Source organism: Phyllobates terribilis, unplaced genomic scaffold (assembly GCF_046119375.1).
Source record: "Phyllobates terribilis strain yellow unplaced genomic scaffold, ASM4611937v1 Scaffold_9__5_contigs__length_417890890, whole genome shotgun sequence".
NCBI lineage: Eukaryota > Metazoa > Chordata > Amphibia > Anura > Dendrobatidae > Phyllobates > Phyllobates terribilis.
In genome coordinates this window covers 120,247,967-120,273,614 of record NW_027362769.1, presented here as the reverse complement: position 1 = coordinate 120,273,614, position 25,648 = coordinate 120,247,967, and the positions used below count along the sequence as shown (strand labels likewise).

The 25,648-nt window shown below is 43.4% G+C and overlaps 1 protein-coding gene across 4 annotated transcripts in view; it reads left to right on the top strand.

The window, feature by feature from the left end:
• The window catches only part of XIRP2 (xin actin binding repeat containing 2), a 238,766-nt gene that overhangs the window by 181,171 nt on the left and 31,947 nt on the right, over positions 1 to 25,648 (top strand). For all 4 annotated transcript variants that reach the window (XM_073647013.1, XM_073647012.1, XM_073647016.1 and 1 more), the window contains 2 exons: positions 11,682 to 11,774; positions 11,987 to 12,059. In XM_073647013.1, the coding sequence (XP_073503114.1) occupies positions 11,682 to 11,774; positions 11,987 to 12,059 (166 nt within the window). The remainder of the gene's footprint in view (positions 1 to 11,681; positions 11,775 to 11,986; positions 12,060 to 25,648) is intronic.

Sequence of the window (25,648 nt, the reverse complement as noted above, 5' to 3'; positions counted from 1 at the left end):
GCAACCTGATGGAGGTCAGTATAGATGGACTAATACAACAAGTCCCACACACAGCTAGAAGCCCAATATTTTTTCAGAGGTAGATGCAGAAAAAAATATATTCAGTTTGCAACCTGATGGAGGTCTGTATAGATGGATTAATAGAACAAGTCCCACACACAGCTAGAAGCCCAATATTTTTTCAGAGGTAGATGCAGAAAAAAATATATTCAGTTTGCAACCTGATGGAGGTCAGTATAGATGGACTAATGCAACCAGTCCCACACACAGCTAGAAGCCCAATATTTTTTCAGAGGTAGATGCAGAAAAAAATATATTCAGTTTGCAACCTGATGGAGGTCTGTATAGATGGACTAATACAACAAGTCCCACACACAGCTAGAAGCCCAATATTTTTTCAGAGGTAGATGCAGAAAAAAATATTTTCAGTTTGCAACCTGATGGAGGTCAGTATAGATGGACTAATACAACAAGTCCCACACACAGCTAGAAGCCCAGTATTTTTTCAGAGGTAGATGCAGAAAAAAATATATTCAGTTTGCAACCTGATGGAGGTCTGTATAGATGGACTAATACAACAAGTCCCACACACAGCTAGAAGCCCAATATTTTTTCAGAGGTAGATGCAGAAAAAAATTATATTCAATTTGCAACCTGATGGAGGTCAGTATAGATAGACTAATAGAATGATGCTATGCCCAAAAGATTTTACTTCACTAGGTGCAGTAAAAAAATTGGTATTCTATACACAGGTGGTATATCTTGCAACACAGATAGGCTACTCCACTGACTAACACACTCTGCAATAGGCCAAAAAGGATTAGCTTTGCTAGATTCAGCCAAATGCTGTGAAAAAAATTTGCACAGCACTGGCACAGACCTGCCTGGCAAAAACTGATAGGAACTGATGTAACCTAGTCCTGAAAAGGACTCCAATTACAATTAGTCTTTACTCCCACAATCTATCTATTTAAGAGCACAGACCTGCCTGATAAAAGTCGTAGGAAATGCTGTAACCTAGTCCTTAAAAGGACTGCAATCACAACTATTCCCTACTCCCAAGCTATCTGTAGATTTGTGCGAAAATTGGCTTGAAATTAACAAGGTATAGCGCACACAGCAACAGCGGTGCCGTCTAACATGCAGCTGCAGCAGTGAGAAAATGGTGGCGACGGGGAAAATGGCTTGGTCTTATAGGGCAAGGACATGTGACATACACTGCCAATGACACATGCCCTTGCTTGTGTGAAAAAAAGCACTTCGCTCCGTGTGTGCGCTGCTGATAGGCTGATAGATTGCACCTCCCCACTGTAAATGCGGGAAAGAGAAAAAAAAAATGGAGATCTTCATTGTTCCTGCAGAGATCCATCCCCTGCCCCTCCCCCCACCCCGCTGTACACTCAAACTGCGTATTAACATTAATTTTCATCATTACTGAGAAAAAATCCAGTTATGATTTTGGTGCACGAACAGTTATCGAACATAACCTCGAACAGCCGAATTTTTCTCAAATTGTTCGTGTTCGCCGAACGGCTCGAACACCGCCCAAAACAGCTCGAATTTGAGATTGGCAAACATTTCGAGTAGAACAACGCTCATCTCTACTGAGGACTTGTAATTTTTTACATTTAAAGGTCTTCTATAATAATAATTTATTCATAAAAACAATCCCCCCTTCTTGTTTGTTTAGGAGCTGGTTCCTTATCTTACTGTTCTCGTCTCTTTCACTAAATAGAGCAAGGTTGGGGTATCTTCTTTTCTGCCAAGGGCCATTTGGATATTTATACCATCCTTCGGGGGCCATCCAAATGACGCAATAACTCCACCCACAAAGTACATCCTAACATCGGCACTGGTGTCAGGACGTAATCTTTCATTGCACGTGCCTCAGCATTCAGTAGTGAGTACTGTGTGTACGTGCTCACAGAGCAATAAGAAATTAATGGGTTGGCGGCTGGCAAAATACCGCTGACGACCCAAGAACTGCGATCCCCGGGAATCTGCCCGGGGGCCGGAGAAAAGGTCATCGAGGGCCGTAAACGGCCCGCAGGCCTGAAGTTCCCCACCCCTGAAACAAAGTAAGAAACCTTTGTCTTATGGCCAAGTCCAATATGCCTATGCAGTGTCCTTGAGAAGTTATCAGTCCTTTTAATGGGCAAAATTTCATCAGGTTTCTTTGTTGCCATACTGTAGACACATTATCCACCAAGCAAATGTTGTTTCGTATAAGAAGACTTTTCTTGACTTTATTGCTTCATTATCATACATCTCTGTAAATCGTCACAGGAGATAATGATGGTGGAATCTGTGCATAGTCTTATAATAAAGCTCATCAGACTACGTATAGAAGCTACATAATGAGAAATGATAATTGGGAGTAAGGAGATGCATTTATGATAATACCGGAGATGTGACGGGCTATATCGTTGAGGACTCGTCGAAGACTGTAATGGTGAATAAAGATTCAGATTAGAAAAAGATTATATTCAAAGTCAAAGCCGGGTCAATTATTCTCTGCAGTTGAAGGATAAGATATATATTAAAGCTATGAATACATTTATTCTTTTCCAAAAGTTTTTAGGAAGTACACGTAGAGAAAGTCCTTTCCGAATGCTGACAGTGAAGCACTGTGGTTCTTTGGTCCCACCATTCTGAGAACTGACCCACCATAGGCAAATTCTTGTGAACAAAACTCTGTGTCTGAAACCTGTAATTTCTCAGAGCTAGTTCTTAGTATATACTTCCTTCAAAAAAAAGGCCCCATTTTTAAAAGGTTGAGACTTTCTTGCCAAACTTTATACAACTAGTCTCCAAAAGTTTCCTCTATTTTCTTGTTTACTATCAGTGTATTGATAGTTTTAATTTTCATCTTAATTTTAAACATTATGTCCGGCATGCGACATTAGAATATCATATAAAGAGGTATATCAATGTTGGTGACTAAAGGGTTTTCCCATCTCAAAAAGAGATGAAATATTGTTGTTATATACCTTGATTTCATGTCCTACAGGTTCATGAAGTAGACTCGTAATAAGCTTGGTTTAATCGCAAGAGTCTAAAATACTAAAAATAGATTATACTACCACTTTGTCATGGATTTTCAAAGTAAGCATACCTGCATCATCAGGAGTGAGAGATCTAATTTATAATGTATGCAGTTTGTATATAGATATTTGGTGACAGATCCACTTTTGAAGCCTATTGACTGTATGAAAAGTTTTGCAGGAGTGAAATGTGGAAGAGCAACATATTCACTAAGCAGTAAGAATACCTTTCCATTCTTCAATCCTTCACTTGGGCCCACTTAAAGAAGTTTTCCCAAGATCGCAACCTTTTATCTATCCATATTAAAGGTGGGGATCATTGTGTTGGACTATCTCTATCAGTGCCGTAGACTTTGAATGGAGAGTCAGTGGATATGCTCAATCTCTGCTTCATTCATTCTCGATGGGAGCACTGGATAAACCTTTGATCCAAACACCAGATACATGTACGAAAAAATCAAGTACACCAGTAAGTCATTTTCATAGTTAATGTCTAGCCAAAATTCAAAAATTCAGTTCGGGCTTAAAGTCTCCTCAACTTGACATGCTTAACATGTCACTCTCTGCAAGGAGAAACATTACCCCTTGGATACCGACTTACCTAGAGAAAAGCAAAAGAGTTTGTCTCTGATGAGCACCGTTTACAGGATACCTGGGGTCACAAAGGTCGGACCCCCAATGATCATGAAGTTATCCCTTATCCAATGGATAGAAACAAATCAGACTGAAGATAATCTGTCACCAGGTTTTTGCTTCCTTAACTAGTAGCAGCATAAAGTAGGGACAGAAACCCTTATTGCTGGGTCAGTAACAATATGTACACACGCCATCTTTTTCAGGTGAATTCTGCCAAGAATCTGGTTGAATAAGCTCCAAAAATGGGTAAAAAATTAACAAAGTGCACAGCAAAATGATATTGCTGTGCACATGTTCCTTCTTACATCACTCCTTATTACGGTTAAAAGAAGTGACATGCTGCCATTCTTCTGACAGTTTCCACTGGGAAGCCACCCATTCTCTGTACTTAACAGTATAAAGTAAAAATGGCCAGCGAAGGAGTCAACGCAAGAACGACCACTAAGCCAACTTATAAAAATGGCCACCGTCGTTCTCCTAAAGTGGTTTGCCCCAAGAAACTTAGTGGCTGCACCGGCATCTAAATGATGCCGAGTGCACATATCCTTACTGGACTTTTTGCTGTAGTTTTGATAAAACACTTTTAGGGTATAGGGTATATGCACACTGAGGCTATTTGCTGAGTTTTTGGAGCAGAAACCTCCTCAAATCTTTTCAAAAATGTGATGTTTCCGTTTCAGTTTATGCTTCAAAATTCCTCAAAAAGTTTTGTGGGCATATACCCTTATCTGTGGCAGTTCTGTCAGGCTTCTTCTAAGTAAACTCCTGCCATGTAATCCTCACCATTCATGAGCTCCAGCTATCCCCGTCTTACATCATTGATAGGCAGCTTTCTGCCTATGCATAGTGCAGGCAGAAAGCAGCCAATGGTGAGCGTAGAGTTATACAGAACTCACCATTGAGAGAACTAGCAAAGCTAAAGCAGATAAAACAGTGATTTCATCAAAACTACAGCAAGAAGCCCAGTACATGACACAGTGATAGAATCATTGTGCTGCCCCAAGGCTAAGAGGCATAAACTTATTGACATACAAACTTTAATTGCTGCATTCCTGTTGTGTCTCTGCTAGCAATGCTAAAATATCAAAGTGTGGGCAAGCAGCTTTACTTATTTTTGTGGCAAACTACTTTCAGGGTATATTCTCACAGGGCAGATATATAAATTGGATGAGATTTTACCAGATCATACCCATACTCTGTGAAAAAAATTCTTGCATAATCCATTTGGCCGGTGTTGCGGATCTCGCATCCATCTGCAGCTTGTCCATTTATTTTATAGATTTTCAATGCAGATCTCGCCTCTCCCAATGAGCGGGGGTGAAATCCAAAGTCAATCTGCTGTAAGACATAATTCTATGTTCACTTCATGTTTTACCTTATGTTTCGTGACTCTGTCGGGGTTATTTTGAAACCACCGCAAAATAAGATTGGCTGTAGGGATGTCACTCTTTGGTAATCGTCAGATCCACAAAGGCACAAAGCTTCTTAGTGTAAACAACAAAGTTTATTACACTTTATAAACTTTCAGCATAAGGGAAACAAATAGCCTTTCCTTCAGCATAAAGGCAAACCAAAAACAAACAGAAAATAAACAGTTCATATGAAAAAATGGCCTCAACCACTCAGATACAGTGGGGAAAATAAGTATTTGATGCACTGACAATTTTGTAAGTTTTCCCACCTACAAAGAATGGAGAGGTCTGTAATTTTTATCATAGGTACACTTCAACTGTGAGAGACAGAATCTAAGAATAAAAAACAGAAAATCACATTGTATGATTTTTAAATAATTAAATTGCATTTTATTGCATGAAATAAGTATTTGATTCAATAGAAAAATAGAACTTAATATTTGGTACAGAAACTTTTGTTGCAATTACAGAGATCAGATGTTTATTGTAGTTCTTGGCCAAGTATGTACACACTGCAGCAGGGATTTTGGCCCCCTCCTCCATACAGATCTTCTCCAGATTTTTCAGGTTTTTGGGCTGTCGCTGTCAGTTTTTCTTTAAGAAGTCCTCCTACTCTGCACTCATTACCTGTATTAACTGCACCTGTTTGAACTCGTTACCTGTATAAAAGACATCTCTGTCGCGAGATTTTGGCCAACAACCTCCTTCCTTCAGTAAGAGCATTGAAAGTGGGTTGTGGCTGAGTCTTCCAGCATGACAATGACCCAACACTCACAGTCAGGTCAACTAAGCAGTGGCTCCGTAAGAAGCATTTCAAGGTCCTGGAGTGGCCTAGCCAGTCTCCAGACCTGAACCCAATAGAAAATCTTTGGAAGGAGCTGAAACTCAATGTTGCCCAGCAACAGCCCAGAAACCTGAAAGATCTGGAGAAGATCTGTATGGAGGAGTGGGCCAAAATCTTTGCTGCAGTGTGTACATACTTGGCCAAGAACTACAAGAAACATCTGATCTCTGTAATTGCAACAAATGTCTCTGTACCAAATATTAAGTTCTGTTTTTCTATTGAATCAAATACTTGTTTCATGAAATAAAATGCAAATTAATTAATAATTAAGTAAAAATCATACAATGTGATTTTCTGGATTTTTTTTTAAAGATTTTGTCTCTTACAGGTGAAGTGTACGTATGATAAAAATTACAGACCTCTCCATTCTTTGTACATGGGAAAACTTGAAAAATCGGCAATGTATCAAATACTTATTTTCCCCACTGTAAGGGTCCAACTCTTAGTCTCTGTAGGGACAGAGCAATGTCAGAGGTCTTTCCACCTCCACTCAGACACTGGGTGAGGCATCTGGACTGCCTTAAATAGGCCATTCCAAGGTCTGGAACTGGATGTATGGGAACAGCCAGTCCCACCCAACTTTAGTGGCCGTTCCTAAAACCCGTACCGAAAATTCGTGCTCATTAAAAACCTCTCAGCACTATCCATGCTGTTGCCTTCTCTCTGTGTTTCACATCACCAAGACTAGGCACATCGATGACACACACTCCATTCAGGACTTGTCCAGCTGCAACCTTACAGTGCTGATACACACATCATTTTCAGCCGTATACGCCTATTGAAGATGTGCACCAAGTCACAGTCGATTACATCTTTGCTGACCTCCTCAGTTAGGTATATGAGGCCGAAAATGGTGCACAACACAGCACATGGTGACTCCATCTGCATCATTACTGTCAGTGGCCTCATCAGCAAATACACCTGAATCCCATTTAGCAGAGGTTCGGACATAAGCACCAGATGAGCCACTGAATGTTGGTAAAATGTTATGTGAACATAGGTTTATCTGCAAATCATATATGTGAATTTTACAGTGGATTCCTTTTGGGTTTTGCCACAAATTTGCTGATAGTATATAATGCATTTTCTCTGTTGCAGTAGGGTCCCAACTGGATGTACCCTCATCGAGACAAGTGCGAGGTATTATATGCTGGTCTCTAAAATAACTGTTGTATTGGGAGGGGATTTTATCTAGAGCCATTCTGTGCATACTCTGATATCCTATATGTTCCCCTATATATTACATTCTGTACTCCTATGTAATTGGCTTAGACCCTCTAACAAGTAATTTGTTAAGGTGATATTGATAATGATCTCTTGTCTCTTAGTTTATTAGTCTTTATATTCTGTAGAGAAGGATGTAGATCACGTCACCTAATCAAACTGATTGTCATTCATTAAGTGGCTCTTGAATACATGGGAAAGTCAGACAGTGGGAAATAATGGAGATCATATTTTAATATGAATAGTTTTCTACGTCAGCTTTTAATGGACAGACTGAAAGACAAGGTCTCAGTGAGCAGTTAGAAGGCAATTATGAGAGAGAGCCCTGTCGATTATAGTCTTATAAAACATGTCATATAAAAAGGCCTCGTGTCTCCGAGTTCATTATTGATTCATCAGCATGTCGGACGGTAAATCCATTACGTCTTACATTGAAATAAAAACAACAATGGTTACAACTTTATTCTATAAGTGAGCTGACTGTGATATTTTTTCAGTATTTTCAATACTGGCCATAATTTTTTTTCAAATTCTATAATTTTTGGTAAATACTTTCTCTAAATTGAATTCAGCAAATTGTGCAATCTTTTCACTCCTTGAGATTTTTTGGACACTGAAATGCACTTCTATCTGTAATTTTCAGTTGTCTCTGAGCTCTTGGGTGGAGACAAGCTGCTATGATGTCTCCCATACACAGCACACACAAAAATGAGGGATTCCTGTTCTCCTGTCTCTATGAAGCACATTTTCAGAAACCTCAGCTTGGAGGATATTGTATAGCAGTATTGATCAGTGTAGCTGTGAATCAGAGACTGATCTGAGATAAAACACTTACTGGAAAGCAGCAGCACAGTTTGTCACTCCGCTGCTGTTCCGCTCTTTATTCCTTTCGCTTCTCATATCTGTAATCCTCAATGGGTAGCTGGTAGTCTGTCTTGATTAAAACAGATTTTAGCAACATCATCCATTTTTTGCATTTTATGTAAGTAAGGATGATGATGAAGTAGATATCATAATAAATACAAGCAATAAAATAAAAAATTCCCAAACCCTTTCTCACAGGGCATCCCTGAAAAAAGGTTCCTTTCCTGTGAACACCTACATCTATCCAATATCGCGACTTTGAGAAATTTGAGAAAAACGGTCCGACTATTCTGATCAGAGTGGCATCAGTTTTTCTAAGACGTGGAGAGAAAAAAAAAGAATTCTCCACCTTCTCCATTATGTCAGTCTATGAAAATCAGACTGCACTCAGATGTCATCCGAGTGCTGTCCGATTGTTTTCACGGACCCATACACTTGCATTGCCCATTTTGATCAGAATACTCAGATAAAAATCAGACATGTATCAATGGTCCGAGGAAAGAATTGGACATTTGCACAAACCCATAGAATATCACAGGGATACAAGTGCTATCAGTGAAAACAACGGATAGTACTCGACCGAGAAAATTGGTCGTGTGCACAAGCCCTTGAGGTCAGGATAAGGGTCCAACTTAATAAGTTCTAGATAGAAATGTTAATGTTTACTTGTGAACTGTAAGTCTGTAGGAGATGGGTTTGGATATAGAGATGAATGGGTGAAATTGGAGATTAATGCTTGAATATACTTCAGAAAAAAACATAATTACTGATATTTTGCATTAATTCACAATAAATATGAGCATTTAAATAAGTTAAGATGACCATACAAAACATGATAATTTAATTACCGTATTGTCTTCTAAATATCCCTTGAAAGTGTGGGCTGCAATCATGGATGCCCTTTAATGAATGGCAGTAATGCCCATACTAAATGTCTTCTTTTATTAGTATTTTTAGCACGGAGTAGAAAGATTGTTATTTGCACTTGTGCAAATAAAATTGGCCCCTATCTCATTTAAAACAGTATCATAATATATTGAAATTAAGTAATGTTTTCCTTTCATATAGCAGCTCAACTAGAGAATGTTCTCATCTGATTAAGCTGGGCTTTCAGCACGGATATTTAGTCATTTAAAACAAAGCTTCAAATGCTTTTCACAAATGACTACATTTAAACTAATGCATCCCAGAGGCAGAGAGAACGAAGTATTCACCATCCGCTCAGGCTCAATGTTTCCAATTACTCTCCCATTTCACAACAGCTTAATACTTCTGAATAAACTAGGTACCACTAATCTACACCCAGTCACCTACAATAAAAATACACTACCATGGCACCAGGCTGAAATTACCTATGAGAATTAATTACTAGAGCCACGTAATGTGCTAAAGTTTCTAACTTGGTGGATGGGAATTATGTGATTTGAAAACTTTTGTGTGGAATCTATTTAGAGAGTACGACATAGGAAATGTTTACTCCCTAATATATTATAGATTTAATAAACCCCGAATAATCAAGACTAAAATGAGAACAGAAAAAATAGGGATTGGGGACGGTCAAGTGGAGAAAATGATAATAATAATGAGCCGAGCTGAATATGTGTGTAAAATCAAATAGATAAAAATGGTGCTGTAAACTTACAGTAATCACAGAGAGTATTCATGTGGCCTCTATACTAAAATGTTCATTGGGCCCCTGGCTTCTAGTGACGCGCCCCCTGGGCCAGTGTTGTTTGGGGGATACCCGGAGCCGGATCAGATGGGGGTTGTAGTCTCCGAGTGGCGGTGACCCGGTCCGTGCCCAGGGTGTCAAGCTCAGTGTGTGGCAGTCCTTATAGATGTTACTAGATGTTCTTTTATGTCGACTACGCCACCCGTTGATTTGCGGTCAGTACGGCCGCCGCTGCAGCAGGGTCCGCTGAGGCTGGTGGTGCTTGTGCAGCTCTGGTAGTATAACCCCCAACGGGAGGGGTATGGCCTCAGGGGGTCAGGTGTAGAGGATGGTGGTAGTGGTGGTGCAGTGTGGATGTTAAGAAGACTCCGAGCCGGGCTGTGCAGTTCAGGGTTTTTACTTACCGCTGTTCTTGTGGTCACTCTGGCCCTAAGTGACCGCCCGAGCCGTGCTGCGTCCACCAGGTCTTGGACTCGGCCAACCCCCAGGTGATTCTGGAGCGTGGTCCTGAGCTCCCTTTCTGACTTGTCCTTCTCTCTGGCCTTCCCCACCAGGGATCCACCTAAGTCCGGCTCCCTCGGGCCTCTTGTTGGTAAACCCTTGTCTCTGGGTTCCCTGACCCTATTCTTGGTTTGCCTTCCGGGTGGATTTAGTGGGTGGTCGTGGCAGATCCTGCCCACGACCTCCGGTCTCTGGCTAAGGTGTGCTGTAGCCTCCACCAGCTTGGGATCCGGTACCCTGTTGCCAACTCTTCACCCTCTGATCTAATTTTGGGTTCTTGGAGTTCCCTCTTCTCCCCCTTCTGGGTCCTTCTTTCTCCTCTCTCTCTGCTTCTCAGGCTCTCTTAGACTGACCAAACCTCTACAAAAGACTGACGTCTCACAGACTGACCCTGATCTAAGATGGTTCCCACCTTATATACTCCCTCTATGTGTGAGCTCAGGTGACCAGCACCCAATGAGCTCCTAGCTTTACCCAGGCTGCTCCCCCTATCTGCCCCTACACTACTGGGATGTTCCACCCCCCTCCCACTCCAGCCAGGAACAGACACTGTCGTACCTGCACATTTCTCTAGTGGGAGTACCATCGGTCTGTCCCTCGGAAATGGGATGTGTGTAGTGCATGCAGCTAACTGAGCTCAGTTCCACACTCCATCCTTACCCGGGAGTGGAATATCACACCTCTGGGTTGAGGTGCAATACCCCTGTAGCAGCCGAATCCTCAGGGTGCTACACTAGTATAAAAATTTAATGTAAGCATCTGAGTCAACGGAAGATCCTTATGCCTAGGAGATATCTCAGTAAATAATTTCCCAAAAATTCCATTCGCTGTGAATTGATTAGTTGCAAATCGCAATACTGCAAATCCTGTAATTGCACTGAAAAGACATCATTGCAATGCCATGCTGTAGCTGGAGGCTATCATGAATCAAGTCAGTGACGTAGGAGATCAGGTGATCCGGCGTCTACTGAGTTCATATGTCATTGATTTGGTTTGTGATGAGCTCAGAGGGCTGGAGATGTGGCAGAAACACACCCTCCTGTGATAAAACAGGCAGAGAAATGTGTTATCTCTAGCCTCTGCTGAATACTCACTTATGATAAGTGACTTATGCTTCCTCCCCTGGCTAGGATCTTTGGTATGTGCCGACCATGAACTGGAGCAGCTCTACATGGTTGGACACAGCCATTACACATTATATTACAGGGGCACATTTCTAAGATTATGTCATCACAGGAACATATTTTTACACATCCAATTGTGGAACGTATTATTAGTCCAAGACCTATTCACTAAAATGTACTTTGTTCGAGGGACAACCCCTTTAACAGCACAATTACCTGTATGTATGAAAATAGAAGGAGTTTACATCATAAGTATTTTATTTTGAATCCAAATATGTGCAAAAGGGATTTAGAAGTCAATAAAACAAATGCATGTACTTACAGAAATAACTAACAGTTTTCTATGCTATAATTTTTTAGGAGACAAGACGAAGCAATGAAGTCACATTCATGAGCAGCAGCCAAGCAGCTGAGCAACATGAAACTCAATTTTCAGCTTGTAACAGAGACCAGGTATTATACAATTTTTCATTAGCACGCTGAGTATTTATATTCCTCGGAAACCTGCACTCACAAATAAAATTATCACCGTAATTTCAAAAAATAATTTTATCCTCCACCAAAGTTTCCGGTGCTACATGACGGTGCGTCAATTCATGTATAGATTTATGTTTTCTGGTGGGTGATAAAGCTAAATTTTAAATGCCATAATTTACTTTTCCCAGGTATCGGTTCATGAGCAAAGCACCCAAGAGACAAGCAAAGCGTCTAATTATAATCAAGAAGCTGATGGAGTAGGTAAGAATACTGCTTTAAATGTGTTTAGCGCAGCTACAAAATGGAAGTCACTGAAGTAGCAAATTAAAGTCTTGTGAATGCAACATGTAAGGTTACCGATGAAGAACAATTTCGAAGAGGTGAAATATAAACACCCTATTTATAACTCCATCATTATAGAGAATACAAAATTTACAGATACTGTCCACTGCAAGTTTAAAATTCTAGAAAAGTAAATATAGAGAAGTTAAGCTCACTTGTTCTCTCTATGTCCTGCAGTTCCCAGATCTCTCTGGTGGTTGGATCTTTTGTTGTTCTCCTGTGCTCCATGCTGCAATAACAGGAAGGGACGTGACGGCTGTGGAGTTCTCAGCGTATTCACATGAGACAAATCTTGTTCCGGAGAATTTGCTGAGCCAGGCTGCAGCTGTGAAGTTCTCTGTAGGAGCTTACATTCTCCCCTCTATGATGTGACCACATTTTGATTGGCTAGCATCATAGAAAAGAAAAAACAAACATCCAAAAGTGCTTTTTTATGCCAAGATAGTTGAAATGAATATTTGTATCTTTAGCAGGGGTCATAACCTTAGAACGAAGGGCACTGAAAAAAAAGAATCAGTGGAGCAGCATCAATTGAAAGAGGTGCTCAGCTTAAATAAAAAATTCAGTCAAAGGGCCTCTTTAAAGCATTGGACATTTACTTATTATAGATGGCACTAGAGAGTAGAGATGAGCGTTGTTCTACTCGAACTGTTCGCCAATCTCAAATTCGAGCTGTTTTGGGCAGTGTTCGAGCCGTTCGGCGAACACGAACGATTTGAGAAAAATTCGGCTGTTCGAGGTTATGTTCGATAACTGTTCGTGTACCAAAATCATAACTGGATTTTTTCTCAGTAATGATGAAAATTAATATTAATACGCAGTTTGAGTGTACAGCGGGGTGGGGGGAGGGGCAGGGGATGGATCTCTGCAGGAATAATGAAGATCTCCATTTTTTTTTCTCTTTCCCGCATTTACAGTGGGGAGGTGCAATCTGTCAGCCTATCAGCAGCGCACACACGGAGCGAAGTGCTTTTTTTCACACAAGCAAGGGCATGTGTCATTGGCAGTGTATGTCACATGTCCTTGCCCTATAAGACCAAGCCATTTTCCCCGTCGCCACCATTTTCTCACTGCTGCAGCTGCGTGTTAGACGGCACCGCTGTTGCTGTGTGCGCTATACCTTGTTAATTTCAAGCCAATTTTCGCACAAATCTACAGATAGCTTGGGAGTAGGGAATAGTTGTGATTGCAGTCCTTTTAAGGACTAGGTTACAGCATTTCCTACGACTTTTATCAGGCAGGTCTGTGCTCTTAAATAGATAGGTTGTGGGAGTAAAGACTAATTGTAATTGGAGTCCTTTTCAGGACTAGGTTACATCAGTTCCTATCAGTTTTTGCCAGGCAGGTCTGTGCCAGTGCTGTGCAAGTTTTTTTCACAGCATTTGGCTGAATCTAGCAAAGCTAATCCTTTTTGGCCTATTGCAGAGTGTGTTAGTCAGTGGAGTAGCCTATCTGTGTTGCAAGATATACCACCTGTGTATAGAATACCAATTTTTTTACTGCACCTAGTGAAGTAAAATCTTTTGGGCATAGCATCATTCTATTAGTCCATCTATACAGACCTCCATCAGGTTGCAAATTGAATATAATTTTTTTCTGCATCTAGCTCTGAAAAAATATTTGGCCTTCTAGCAGTGTGTGGGACTTTCTCTATTAGTCCACCTATACTGACCTCCATCAGGTTGCAAATTCAAAATAATTTTTTGTCTGCATCTAGCTCTGAAAAAATATTTGGCCTTCTAGCAGTGTGTGGGACTTTCTCTATTAGTCCATCTATACTGACCTCCATCAGGTTGCAAACTGAATATTTTTTTTTCTGCATCTACCTCTGAAAAAATATTTGGGCTTCTAGCTGTGTGTGGGACTTGTTCTATTAGTCCATCTATACTGACCTCCATCAGGTTGCAAATTGAATATAATTTTTTTCTGCATCTAACCCAGCCATTAGTTTTGGCCTAATACCACAGTTTGGCCACTCAGCTCTGCTCGGTTCCCATCCATTGTTTTTTTGTGCAAACAACTCCAGAGTTGTGAATTAGTTAACCACCAAAATGAGTGGAAAAAGGCCTGCTGCTGGTGGAAAGGGGAATAGGCGTGTTGGGAAGGGGAAAAAAGGTTGTGTCCGTGGGGTAAGTGTTAAAGCAACAGTAACATCTGCAGAAGAAAGACCATCTTCCAGCCAAACTAAAATGTCTACTTCTTTTAGCTGACAATGTGATAAGATCCCTTTGTTACGGCCACGCCAATCGCTACAAATTACAGATGAGGCACAAAAACAGCAGGTGCTTCAACGGATATCAAGTGCTCCTTTAAGTGGGATCTCCTCCACATCAACTTCAACATCACAAATACTCCAGTCCTCAAAGGTGTCACCCCAATCGCACTTGCTTCCTCACAGCTCCCAAATCTCCAGCTGCCCGTCTGAGTATGAGGTAGAACAGATGGTTGAGTCTGCAGAGCTGTTTACTCATACTATAGCCTGGGAATCAGAGGTCGACTCCAGCGCTTCTGTGAATCCAGACGAGGAAATGATCTGCACTGATGCCCAGAATCTTTATGAGTCGGATCCAGGACCAGACGCAGAAAGTTCTGACCATAATGTAGACCCTCATTCCCAAACTGTAACTCCTGTTGGTGGAGACAATGAGGAAGACGATGATGAGACTCAAATACCTGATTGGAGCGACAACTTTAGTTTTTTGTCAGGGCAGGAACAGGTTGGCTCTGAGGAAGACGGGTGTGATAACGCACAGGGTGATGATGATGAGGTTGGAGATCCCACTTACTGTCAACCCACAGTCAGCCAAGAGATGAGGTCAGCAGAGGAGGTGGAGGAAGATGCTAGTGACGACGAGGTCAGGTTGCGCCTTCCTGGACAGAGACGTAGTACTGGAAGCACGTCAACAACTGCATCCTCAAACACAACTCTGCCTCTCACCACAAGTCGTGGTGGCTCTTCAGGTCGCATGGGTGCTAAGCCTTGCATAGCCTGGGCATTTTTTCAGATCGATAAAGATGACCCAACTCGTGTTATCTGTAACATTTGTCAGCAAAAGCTAAGTAGAGGCCAAAAAATACATAGTTTGAGTACTTCATGCATGAACCGGCACATGGACATGAAGCATAAGTTGCAGTGGGAAGCTCAGTGTGCTACAATGCGGCCTAGCCGGCCGGGCCAACCACCGTCTGCCATATCTTGTGCATCCGCGGCCTCTTCATCCTCTGTGACTGGGGGGACAGCAGTCACACCTGTTTTGGGGCGCAGACCTGCCACCTCTTTACCCGCAACAGCCAGCGTGATTGGCAGGTCATCATTTTCTTTGGAGGTGGTAACACCAGCTGATGTTCAGCGCTGTCCGACATCGATAGCACCACCTTTGGATCAAGGCAACCTAACATGTCCACCTGCATCTTCCTCACAGACCGGCGGTTTTCCGGGGACACCCTGATCAACCCCGTCTAAGCACAATAGCCAGCCCTCGGTCCCTCAGATGTGGACAAGTAAAAGACCATTTCCTCCTAGCCATGAGAAAGCTAAGAGGTTGAATTTCACTATCTGCAAGCTCTTGGCTACAGAAATGCTGCCTTTCCGCCTGGTGGACACAGAGGATTTTCGAGACCTTATGTCCATCGCAGTGCCCCAGTACCAGATGCCCAGTCGGCACTACTTCTCAAAGAAAGGTGTGCCTGCGCTCCACCAGCATGTCGCACACAACATCACCGCTTCTTTGAGAAACTCTGTGTGTGACAGGGTGCATTTCACCACAGACACTTGGACGAGTAGGCATGGACAGGGGCGTTACATGTCGCTGACTGGGCACTGGGTAACTATGGTGACAGCAGGACAAGGGGCTGCTGTCCAAGTCTTGCCGTCCCCACGAGTTGTGCGTCAATCCTCTTTATGTCAAAGTTCCTCCACTGCTTCTGCCTCCTCAACCTCCTCTCGGTCTTCCACCTGCACCCAAAGCCTGTCTGGTCATGCCACAAGCTTTCTAACTGCGGAGAAGGGATCCTGCACACCTCCTTACTATGCTGGCAGTAGGGCTCAACGTCATCAGGCGGTTTTTACTTTGAAATGTCTGGGAAATGTGAGTCACACAGCTGAGGAGTTGTGGTCAGCTCTGGAGAACCAATTTCATGAATGGTTGTCTCCACTGGACCTGAAATCAGGGAAGGCCGTGTGCGACAATGCTGCAAACCTGGGTGCGGCCCTTCGCCGGGGCAATGTCACACACGTGCCTTGTATGGCTCACGTGTTGAACCTGGTTGTCCAGCAATTTTTAGCCCACTATCCCGGACTAGATGGCCTTCTGCAGAGGGCACGGTCGCTGTGTGCTCATTTCCGCCGTTCGCATCCCGCAGCTCAGCGACTTACATCTCTACAGAAGTCGTTGGGCCTGCCACTTCACTGGCTAAAATGCGATGTGCCTACCCGGTGGAATTCAACTCTGCACATGTTGCAGCGACTGGCAGCACCGACAAGCCCTGGTGCAATACGTTCTGACGTATAGCCTGGGCCAACGAGATCCAGACGTGGGGCAAATCACGCTGGAGGAGTGGTCTCAGATCAGGGACCTATGCACCCTTCTGCACAGTTTTGAAATGGCGACGAAGATGTTTAGTGCTGACGATGCCATTAGCAGCATGACTATTCCGGTGATTTACATGCTGGAGCACATGTTAAACAGAATTCGGAGTCAGGTGGTGGCACAAGAGGAGGTGGAGGAAGTAGAGGAGGAGGAGTTGTATGCGGAAGGGCTAACATCTGCAAGGTCCAGACGGTCGGCAGCACCAAGGCGGCAGGCATGTGAGCGTGGGGGAGATGGTTTTACCAGGGCGCATGGTAGCAGCCAAACTAGTGAGGAAGGTGCAGGAGCCCAGGAAGAAGTGGAGGACGAACTGATGGAAGACTCATCAGATGAGGGAGACCTTGATCACATTTCTGTTGTGCGAGGTTGGGGGGAGAGGACAGAGGAAGGAAGCATGATTGTTACCTCGCCACCAACACAACAGGGACTTGGTGCTCCTGGATGCGCAACACACATGAGTGCCTTCTTGCTGCACTACCTGCAACATGACCCTCGAATTGTGAGAATTAGAAATAATCCTGACTACTGGGTTGCCACACTGTTAGATCCCTGGTACAAAAGTAAATTTGCAGAAATTATTCCTGCCATAGAAAGGGATGCACGCATGCAGGAGTATCAGCAGAGACTGTTGCAGAATCTTACATGTGCTTTTTCACAAAACACCAGTGGTGCACGTAGTGAATCTCACAGTTCCAACTTGCCAACCGTGGGACCGTCAAGTGTTCAGCACTCAAACCATAACAGAACCACAGTATCTGCTGGTAACATCAATTTTGCACAATCATTTCACCACTTTTTTAGCCCATCCTTTGCAAGGCCACAGGAGACAAGAAGTCTGACACATAGTCAACGCCTAGAGACGATGGTACAGGAGTATCTCCAAGTAAACATTGAAGCCATGACTGTGTCACTGGACCCTTGCTCTTTTTGGGCTTCCAATCTGGATAAATGGCCGGAGCTAGCCACTTACGCCTTGGAGATCTTGTCATGCCCCGCAGCCAGCGTTCTGTCTGAACGTGTGTTCAGCGCTGCTGGTGGTGTGCTGACAGATAAGCGCACGTGGCTCTCCACTGATAATGTAGACAGACTCACGTTCATAAAGATGAACAAATCATGGATCCGAAACGACTTTTCTACCCCTGTGTCATCCTGGGGAGAGTAAACGATGGATGATTGGTTAAAATCACCCTACCAACCGTTTTAAGCTTTCAAATTACTAATCATGTTTATCTGTATCTTGGCTGGAAAATAATTTGGGCTTTGTAGCAGTGTGCAGCACTGATTCTATTAGGCCATCTATAATAAGCTCCACCAGATTTAAAATTACTAATCATGTTTATCTGTATCTTGGCTGGAAAATAATTTGGGCTTTGTAGCAGTGTGCAGCACTGATCCTATTAGGCCATCTATACTAAGCTCCACCAGATTTAAAATTAATAATAATTTTTAGCTGCATCTAGCCCGGAAAATAATTTTGGGGCTCCGAGATGCGCAAGACACATAAGTGCCTTCTTGCTGCACTACCTGCAACATGACCCTCATATTGTCAGAATTCGAAGTAATCATGACTACTGGGTTGCCACACTCTTAGATCCGCCAAACTTTTCGATCAACCTTTTCATTTTAATAAAGACCAAAAAAATGGTCATTTTTGAAATTATAAGCATTAGCAGGTTATTAGAAACTGAAATCAAACAGTTTTCAACTCAAAACTTTATTCTAGGTGATGTTACATTTTCACATAGGACCCCTTGTTCGAAAGGAGCTTCTGAACTCTCGTCCATTGAATTTGTCAGGTTTTGGATGGTTTCTGCTTCAATTGTTTTGCATGAGGACAGAATACCCTCCCAGAGCTGTTGCTTAGATGTGAACTGCCTCCCGCCATCATAGACACTCCTTTTGATGATGCTCCAGAGGTTCTGAATGGGGTAGAGGTCAGGGGAGCATGGGGGTCACACCATAAGTTTGTCCCCTTTTATGCCCATTTCAGCCAGAGATGCAGATGTTTTATGTGCAGCATGAGATGGTGCATTATCATGCAAAAAAATGATCTTGCTGTGAAATACACGGTTCTTCTTCTTGAACCATGGCAGGAAGTGCTGTTTGAGAAAATCCACATACATTATGGAGTTCATCTTTAGCGCCTTCAGGGATCCTAAAGGGGCCGACAATCTCTCTCCCCATGATTCCAGCCCAAAACATTACTCCACCTCCTCCTTGTTGGAGCTGTAGCCGTGTTTGCGTGGGGTGTCCATCAACCAGCCATCCTCCACTCCATCCATCTGGACCATCGAGCGCTGCATGGCACTCATCCGTGAACAAAACAGTTTTGAAATCAGTCTTCATGTAATGTTTGGCCCACTGGAGCCGTTTCTGCTTGTGTGAAGTGGATAGAGGAGGTCGACAGGATGGCGTATGCACAGCTGCAAACCTCTGAAGGACCCTGCATCTTGTTGTTCGGGGGACGTTGGAGGCACCAGCAGCTTCAAAAACTTGTCTGCTGCTATGACAAGGCTTTTTTGCCGCTGCTCTTTTAACCTGACGTAATTGCTTGTAGGAAAGAGTCCTCAATTTGCCCTTATCAGCACGCACACGTGTGTACTGTGAATCAGCTACATACTTCTTGATTGCCAAGACACTTCATCCTGATCATCGCACAATGTTGATTGTAGTCATGCCTTGACCTAAACACTCCACAATTTGTTGCTTCTCAGCAGCCGACACATCCTTTTTCTTTCCCATTTTGGCAGAAAATGTAGGCTGCTTAATAATGTGAGACAGCCTTCTTAAGTAGTCTTGCCTTTCATTGGACACACCTGCCAAACTAATTAGCACAGGTGTCTGCAATTGCTTACAGTGATATAAAGAGCCCTGACACACATCACCATCAATGAGTTTAACTGACAAACAAACAAATTCTTCCCTTATCACTCCTAAACACTTTTTGCATAATAATTTGGAACACAGTGTACATGTGCTTTTCCACAAAACACCAGTGGTTCACGTAGTGAATCTCACAGTTCTAACTTGCCAACCGTGGTCTGTATGGAGTTGTTCAATAAAGGGCCCAAAATTAAGATAACATAGATGGGAGAGGTCTCTATGAATAGGAATTCCTAAGTATTTGATACCCTGTGAGGGCCAGGCAAAGGGAAAGTTGGACTGGATGGAATCCTATATGGATTTGGGGAGGGAGACATCGATGGCCTCAGACTTCGCTGCATTGATTTTAAAATTTGACCATGTAACAAAGTGATCTATTTCAGCCATAACAGCATGGATGGATATATGTGATTGAGTGATATATACTAGGACATCATCAGCAAATAGAGAGCACTTGTACTCGGTGCCTCCCACCTCAATCCACCTAATATTGGGGTTATGGCGAATTGATGAGAGCAGGTGCTCCGTCACTAGGATGTATAAGAGAGGGGACAGAGAACATCCCTGCCTTGTCCCATTGGTGATTGCGAAAGGTGATGAAAATGTTCTGACGCGCCCCCTGGGCCTTGGGACACCCGGAGCCGGACCCTTTTTGGTGGATGCTGGTGGTTGTAGTCTCCGTGGCGGCAACCCGGTTCCGTGGCTCAGGGCGGTCAAACCAGTGGCGGAACTATTTATGTGGTTTTGATGTTTAAATGTCCGACTACGCCACCCGTGGATTGCGGTCAGAGTGAACCGCCGCTCCAGGGCAGACCGCTGAGGCTGGTGTTGTGGGTTCAGCAGAGCGTAGCATAACTCCCCACGGGAGGAGTATAGCCTCAGGGCAGTGTATGCGGAGGATGGGGGTGATGGTGCAGGGCAGCAGCAGTAACGACACGGAGTCAGTGATGCAGTCCAGGGCCTTTACTCACAGTTCTTATTATCCAGACCACGTCTGCAGGTAACGGCTGCCCACGTCGTACTGTGCTCACCAGGTGAGGGGCTCAGACAACTCCCAGATAACTTTGGAGCGCTTCACAGGACCCCCTTTGTGTGTCCTTTGTCTGGCCTTTCTTACCAACCCTTCTGTCCGGCTGCCTCGGGCCTCCTCTTGGTAAACTTGGCGCCAGTTTCCCTGACCCTATGTGGTGCCTTCCTAGCGGGTGTAGCGAGGGGCTGCGCCACATAAAATGTCACAGCCTCCGGTTTCTAGCTGAGGGTCGTTTCCTGCCTCCACTAGTTTCGGGGACCGGTCTCCCCCTTTGGCCTGACCCCTCCACGCAGGTGGATTCGGGCGTGCGGTGGCGACTCGCCCGTCCGCACCCCTGGGATCCCTTCATTCCTCGTTCCTGGAGCCTTCTCCGCTCCTCTTCCTTCCTTCTCCCTCTTCCAGGCCTGGGCCTCTGTTACTAGGCCCGCCTCCGGAGCAGAGCTCATGCAGAGCCCCTGCTCCCTGCCACTTCTGCTCAGACTTCTCTGCACTGAACTAAGATGGTGCCCACCTTTTATACTCCCTTCTCAATGCACCCAGGAACTGCTTCCTCCCTGCTCCTGCACTACAGGGTTCCACTTCCTCAGTGTTCCCTCCCCCCACTCCAGCCAGGGACAGGGACTGTCGTGCCCATCTCAGGGGCATATTGGTCGCCCTGCCCCACGGCAATGTGGTGTAATGCATGCAGGTGTCGGGTCCTGATCCACACTCCATCCTTACCTGAGAGTGAGATATCACACCTCTGGGTGAGGTGCAATACCTCTGTAGCAACCGAGCCCTCAGGGTAATACAGTTCCATTTATCTTCAGCCTAGGTGACGTATTGCGATACAGGGCCGTGATTTTGGCTATAAAAGGGTCCCCTAGACCCCTACCCCAAGCTTTTTAAGAGAATCATATATGGCGTGCCAGGAGACTCTATGGAATGCTTTCTCAGCATCCAACTAGAGTATCTAATTACAAATTTTTAACTGCATCTAGCCCAGGAAATACTTTGTGCCTAGTAGCAGTGTCTGCTAGTCAGCGGATTATCCCGGCTGTTAAGCAAGCTACACCACCTGTAGTTTGGACACTAAATTTTTTCAAAGGAAATGCTTCGGGACCATGGGATACTCAGTGAAGAGCATCAGGAGGCACTCCAAGGCATAGGGGCTGGGACTGGCAGTAGGATGCCTTGCGGTGGACAGCCGAGCTCGATCCTTATAAAAGCTTTTTAACTGCAGCAGCTTTAGTGGACGCTACTGGAGCTGGAATTACGCGGCTGCTGGCATGAGACTTGCCCTCCAATAGATCCTTGTAAATGGATTTAAAGTGTATTCATTCAAATTAGAGAGACAATTTAAATTAAAAAGCTTAGAGCTGCCTCCACCACAGGGGGGCTCGCTCGACCCACCAGCGGACAGGCACCAGTATTGGGAGAGGGGGGCTGGCCGTCAGGGTTCACCGCGGCTCTGGCACAAACCCGGCGACACGGAGGTGGCACGGGCAGGAGCAGACTGAACGTGTCGGCTTCTCACTTTTTGGATTTTAGAAGGGCATAACATGCCTATATCTGTGTCTCCCCCTCCTTTTACTCCTCCACCTCTTTTCTTTTCGCATGACTATATGTACTTGTCACTTTTCCATGTGTTAGTTGTGTCTTCAGAGCAGTTTGTCAGCTTTTGGACACCTTTGAAGGTGTTTTCTATGTGTTTCTATGTGTTTTTGCTTGCCAGCCATTGGTTTTAACGGTGTTCGAAGGTGTTCGACGAACAGTTCGACGAACAGTTCGGCGAACACACGGGTGTTCGACGAACCGAACCGAACTCGAACACTACGGGGGTGGCTCAACACTACTAGAGAGACAGCTTTCTTTCTGTTTTGCATTCTTTTCCCATTTTACATTGCCCTAATGACCATCTACTGGTTAGAACTATACAAGGAGTCTGTGTGACATTGTATATTAAAGGAAAACTGTCAGGTCCAATGATTATATTAAGCTGCATATATAGGGTTAATCTGCAAGTTAATAACGTTATGGATGTGCCCAGCTGCTGTACTAAAAATGCACTTAATTTCTCCCGGGAGCCGCTGGCTTTCAGTCACGCAGGTGTGCTTGGAGTAATTACAGACGCTGCTCACAGCACTGAGATCGGTGGCCGTAAGCATGCTCCGGCACTGATTCACAGTCAGTTCTGCACTGATGCACTGCTGTCAGTCAGTGCCAAGGTGTGGTTACAGCAGCCACTCTCAGTGTTGTGAGCGGTGACAGTAATTGCTCAGGGCGCACCTGCATGACTGAAAGCCGGCAGCTCATAGGAGAAACAAAGATCAGTTACTGCTGGGTGCCGCACTTTCAGTACTGAAGCCGGGCACCTCCATTGAATTATTAACCTGCAGATAAACCTTATATCTGCAGGTCAATAGCATTATTGAACCTGACATGTTCCCTTTAAAGAGCTCTATAATGTTTTCAGAACTCCCATAATATTGAAAGGAGAAAGCCAGACAAGTGCGGTCCCTTCTCTATGTACAAGGACCACAAAACTGGGGTAAGGGACTCTAGTTCTACAGATAAGTACAGATCCCAGAGGTCTGTCTCATGTCTCTTAGCTATTTCAGGCATATCCTGTTCATGTGTCATGAATAACTAAGATGGGAGTAACACTATTAAATGGTCTGTCTCATTCTCAAAATTGGGTAAAATTTAGAGATGAGCAAACATATTCGAGTGGAATTCAATTCTTCTTGAATTTTACAACAATCCGCATTTGCCAAAGTGTTGATTTTTTTCTAATTTGCTTTTTGCTGATTCAGCATCATGGGGCCTGTTGAACCAGAAAGGGCCATTAAAATGTTAAAAAATAGATAAAAGCCTTATACTCACCTTACTGCTCACCACTCCGGCCCCTCTGCTCCTCACCGTCACTGGTCTCCGGTAGACACCGAGTCTTCGGCTCACCACCACTCATACTGAAATCCATGGGACAGTTCTGCGCATGCACACGCAAGATGCGGCGAAGACTGGACGGATGATGGGGAGGAGCAGAGGGGCCAAAGTGGTGAGTGGTAAAGTAAGTATAAGGATTTGTTTTCATTTTTACATGTTATGGTTGTTATGCTCTGGGGTCTGGAGGGACCCCAGAGCCTAATAGGGAACATTCTATTCACGGAAAATGTTCAAATTGAATTTCACTGTAAAATTGGCACAGTTTGGCAAATTTAAATTTTGTCAGATCCCCTCATCTCTACTTGTAAGTTTTACTGAAATGTCTATTCTAATAAGAACCATATAAAATAACAATTATAATATGTGCTGTCCCTCTGTTACTAGAGAGGAGTTAATAAATTCAAGTGGAATTGAATTCTACTTGAATTTTATGAAAATCCACATTCACCAAAATGTGGAATTTTTGATAATTTGCTTCAACTTGGATTCAGTTGTATGATGTCACCACGTGAACCGCAATCTTTGCGGACACATGCATGGAAACTTTCTGAGCCTAGCAAATCAGGAAGCCAGGTTTTTCAGAATCTGGCAATTTTATCCCTGAAGATTCAACTAGCAAATGGCGGATGACTGTGAGGAGCGGATGGCTGGCGAGGTGAACGGTGAGTATAAGGAGCTTTATTATTTTTTACATGTTACGCTTATTATTCTCCTGGGTCTGGAAAGAGCCCAGAACATAATAAGGGGCATCAGATTCATTGATAATAACTTCTCTGCAAATGGAATTTCCCAGGTAAAAACGCTCAAAGAGGAGAATTCGAATTTTGCCTGATCCGCTCATCTCGATCTGTTACTCCTCAAAAGGAGTGTATGACTAAACTGACAACGGAGTCAAAATGTACAGCGTTAAATACAATGGTGACCTGCCCTTTTTCTTTCGATATAACAGTTCATGAATGTAAAGACTTCATCTATCTCCCGATATAGACGTCAAGAGAGAAATACTTATCTCACTGCAAACTGTATCCAGGACTTCTGCCAAGCAGTAACCACCAGGGAATATTATTATGAAAGCAGAAGTGCAGAACAATAAATGTCATTAGACATCTGGGACACATAGTACAATTACAACTAATTGCTACCAGAACATTTAATACATAAATGTCAAAATCTTAAAGTTCAGAAACATTGATATGTCATAGGAAAGGACTGAAGACTCAGAGGGAGGCATATACATTAGACGCATTAGAGATTTGTTGGAGAAATCTCTGCCATTATCCCATTTATCTGAAAGATTCTTGTAGGAATCCAGCTAGAAATGGATACAAAATACTGCAACTCACCTTCAGAAAAAATGAAAACTGTAAATAATAATAATGATAAATTGATTTATATAGTGCCAACATATTCTGCAGCAGTTTCCAATTAAAGTCTCTCTTGTGCCAGATACAGTCATGGCCGAAAGTGTTGGCACCTTTGAAATTGTTACAGAAAGTGAAGCATTTTTCCCAGAAAATTATTGCAATTACACATGTTTTGTTATACACACGTTTATTTCCTTTGTGTGTATTGGAACAACAGAAAACAACAGGGAAAAAAAGGTAAATTTGGTATAATTTCGCACAAAACCCCTAAAATGGGCAGGACAAAATTGTTGGCCCTTTTTCCAAAATTGTGGGAAAACAATTTTGTTTCACACATCTTTCAAACTCACCTGTGGCAAGTAACAGGTGTGGGCAATATGAAAATCACATCTGAAACCAGATAAAAAGGGGAGACGTTTACCCAATCTTTGCATTGTGTGTTCGTGTGTGCCACACTAAGCATAGAGAACAGAAAGAGGAGAAGAGAACTGTCGGAGGACTTGAGAACCAAAATTGTTGAAAAATATCCACAATCTCAAGGTTCCAAGTCCATCTCCAGAGATCTTGATGTTCCTTTGTCCATGGTGTGCAACATAATCAAGAGGTTTACAACCCATGGCACTGTAGCTAATCTCCCTGGATGTGGATGGCAGAGAAAAATTAATGAAACGTTAGAATGTAGGATAGTCTGGATGGTGGACAAGCTGCAGGTTC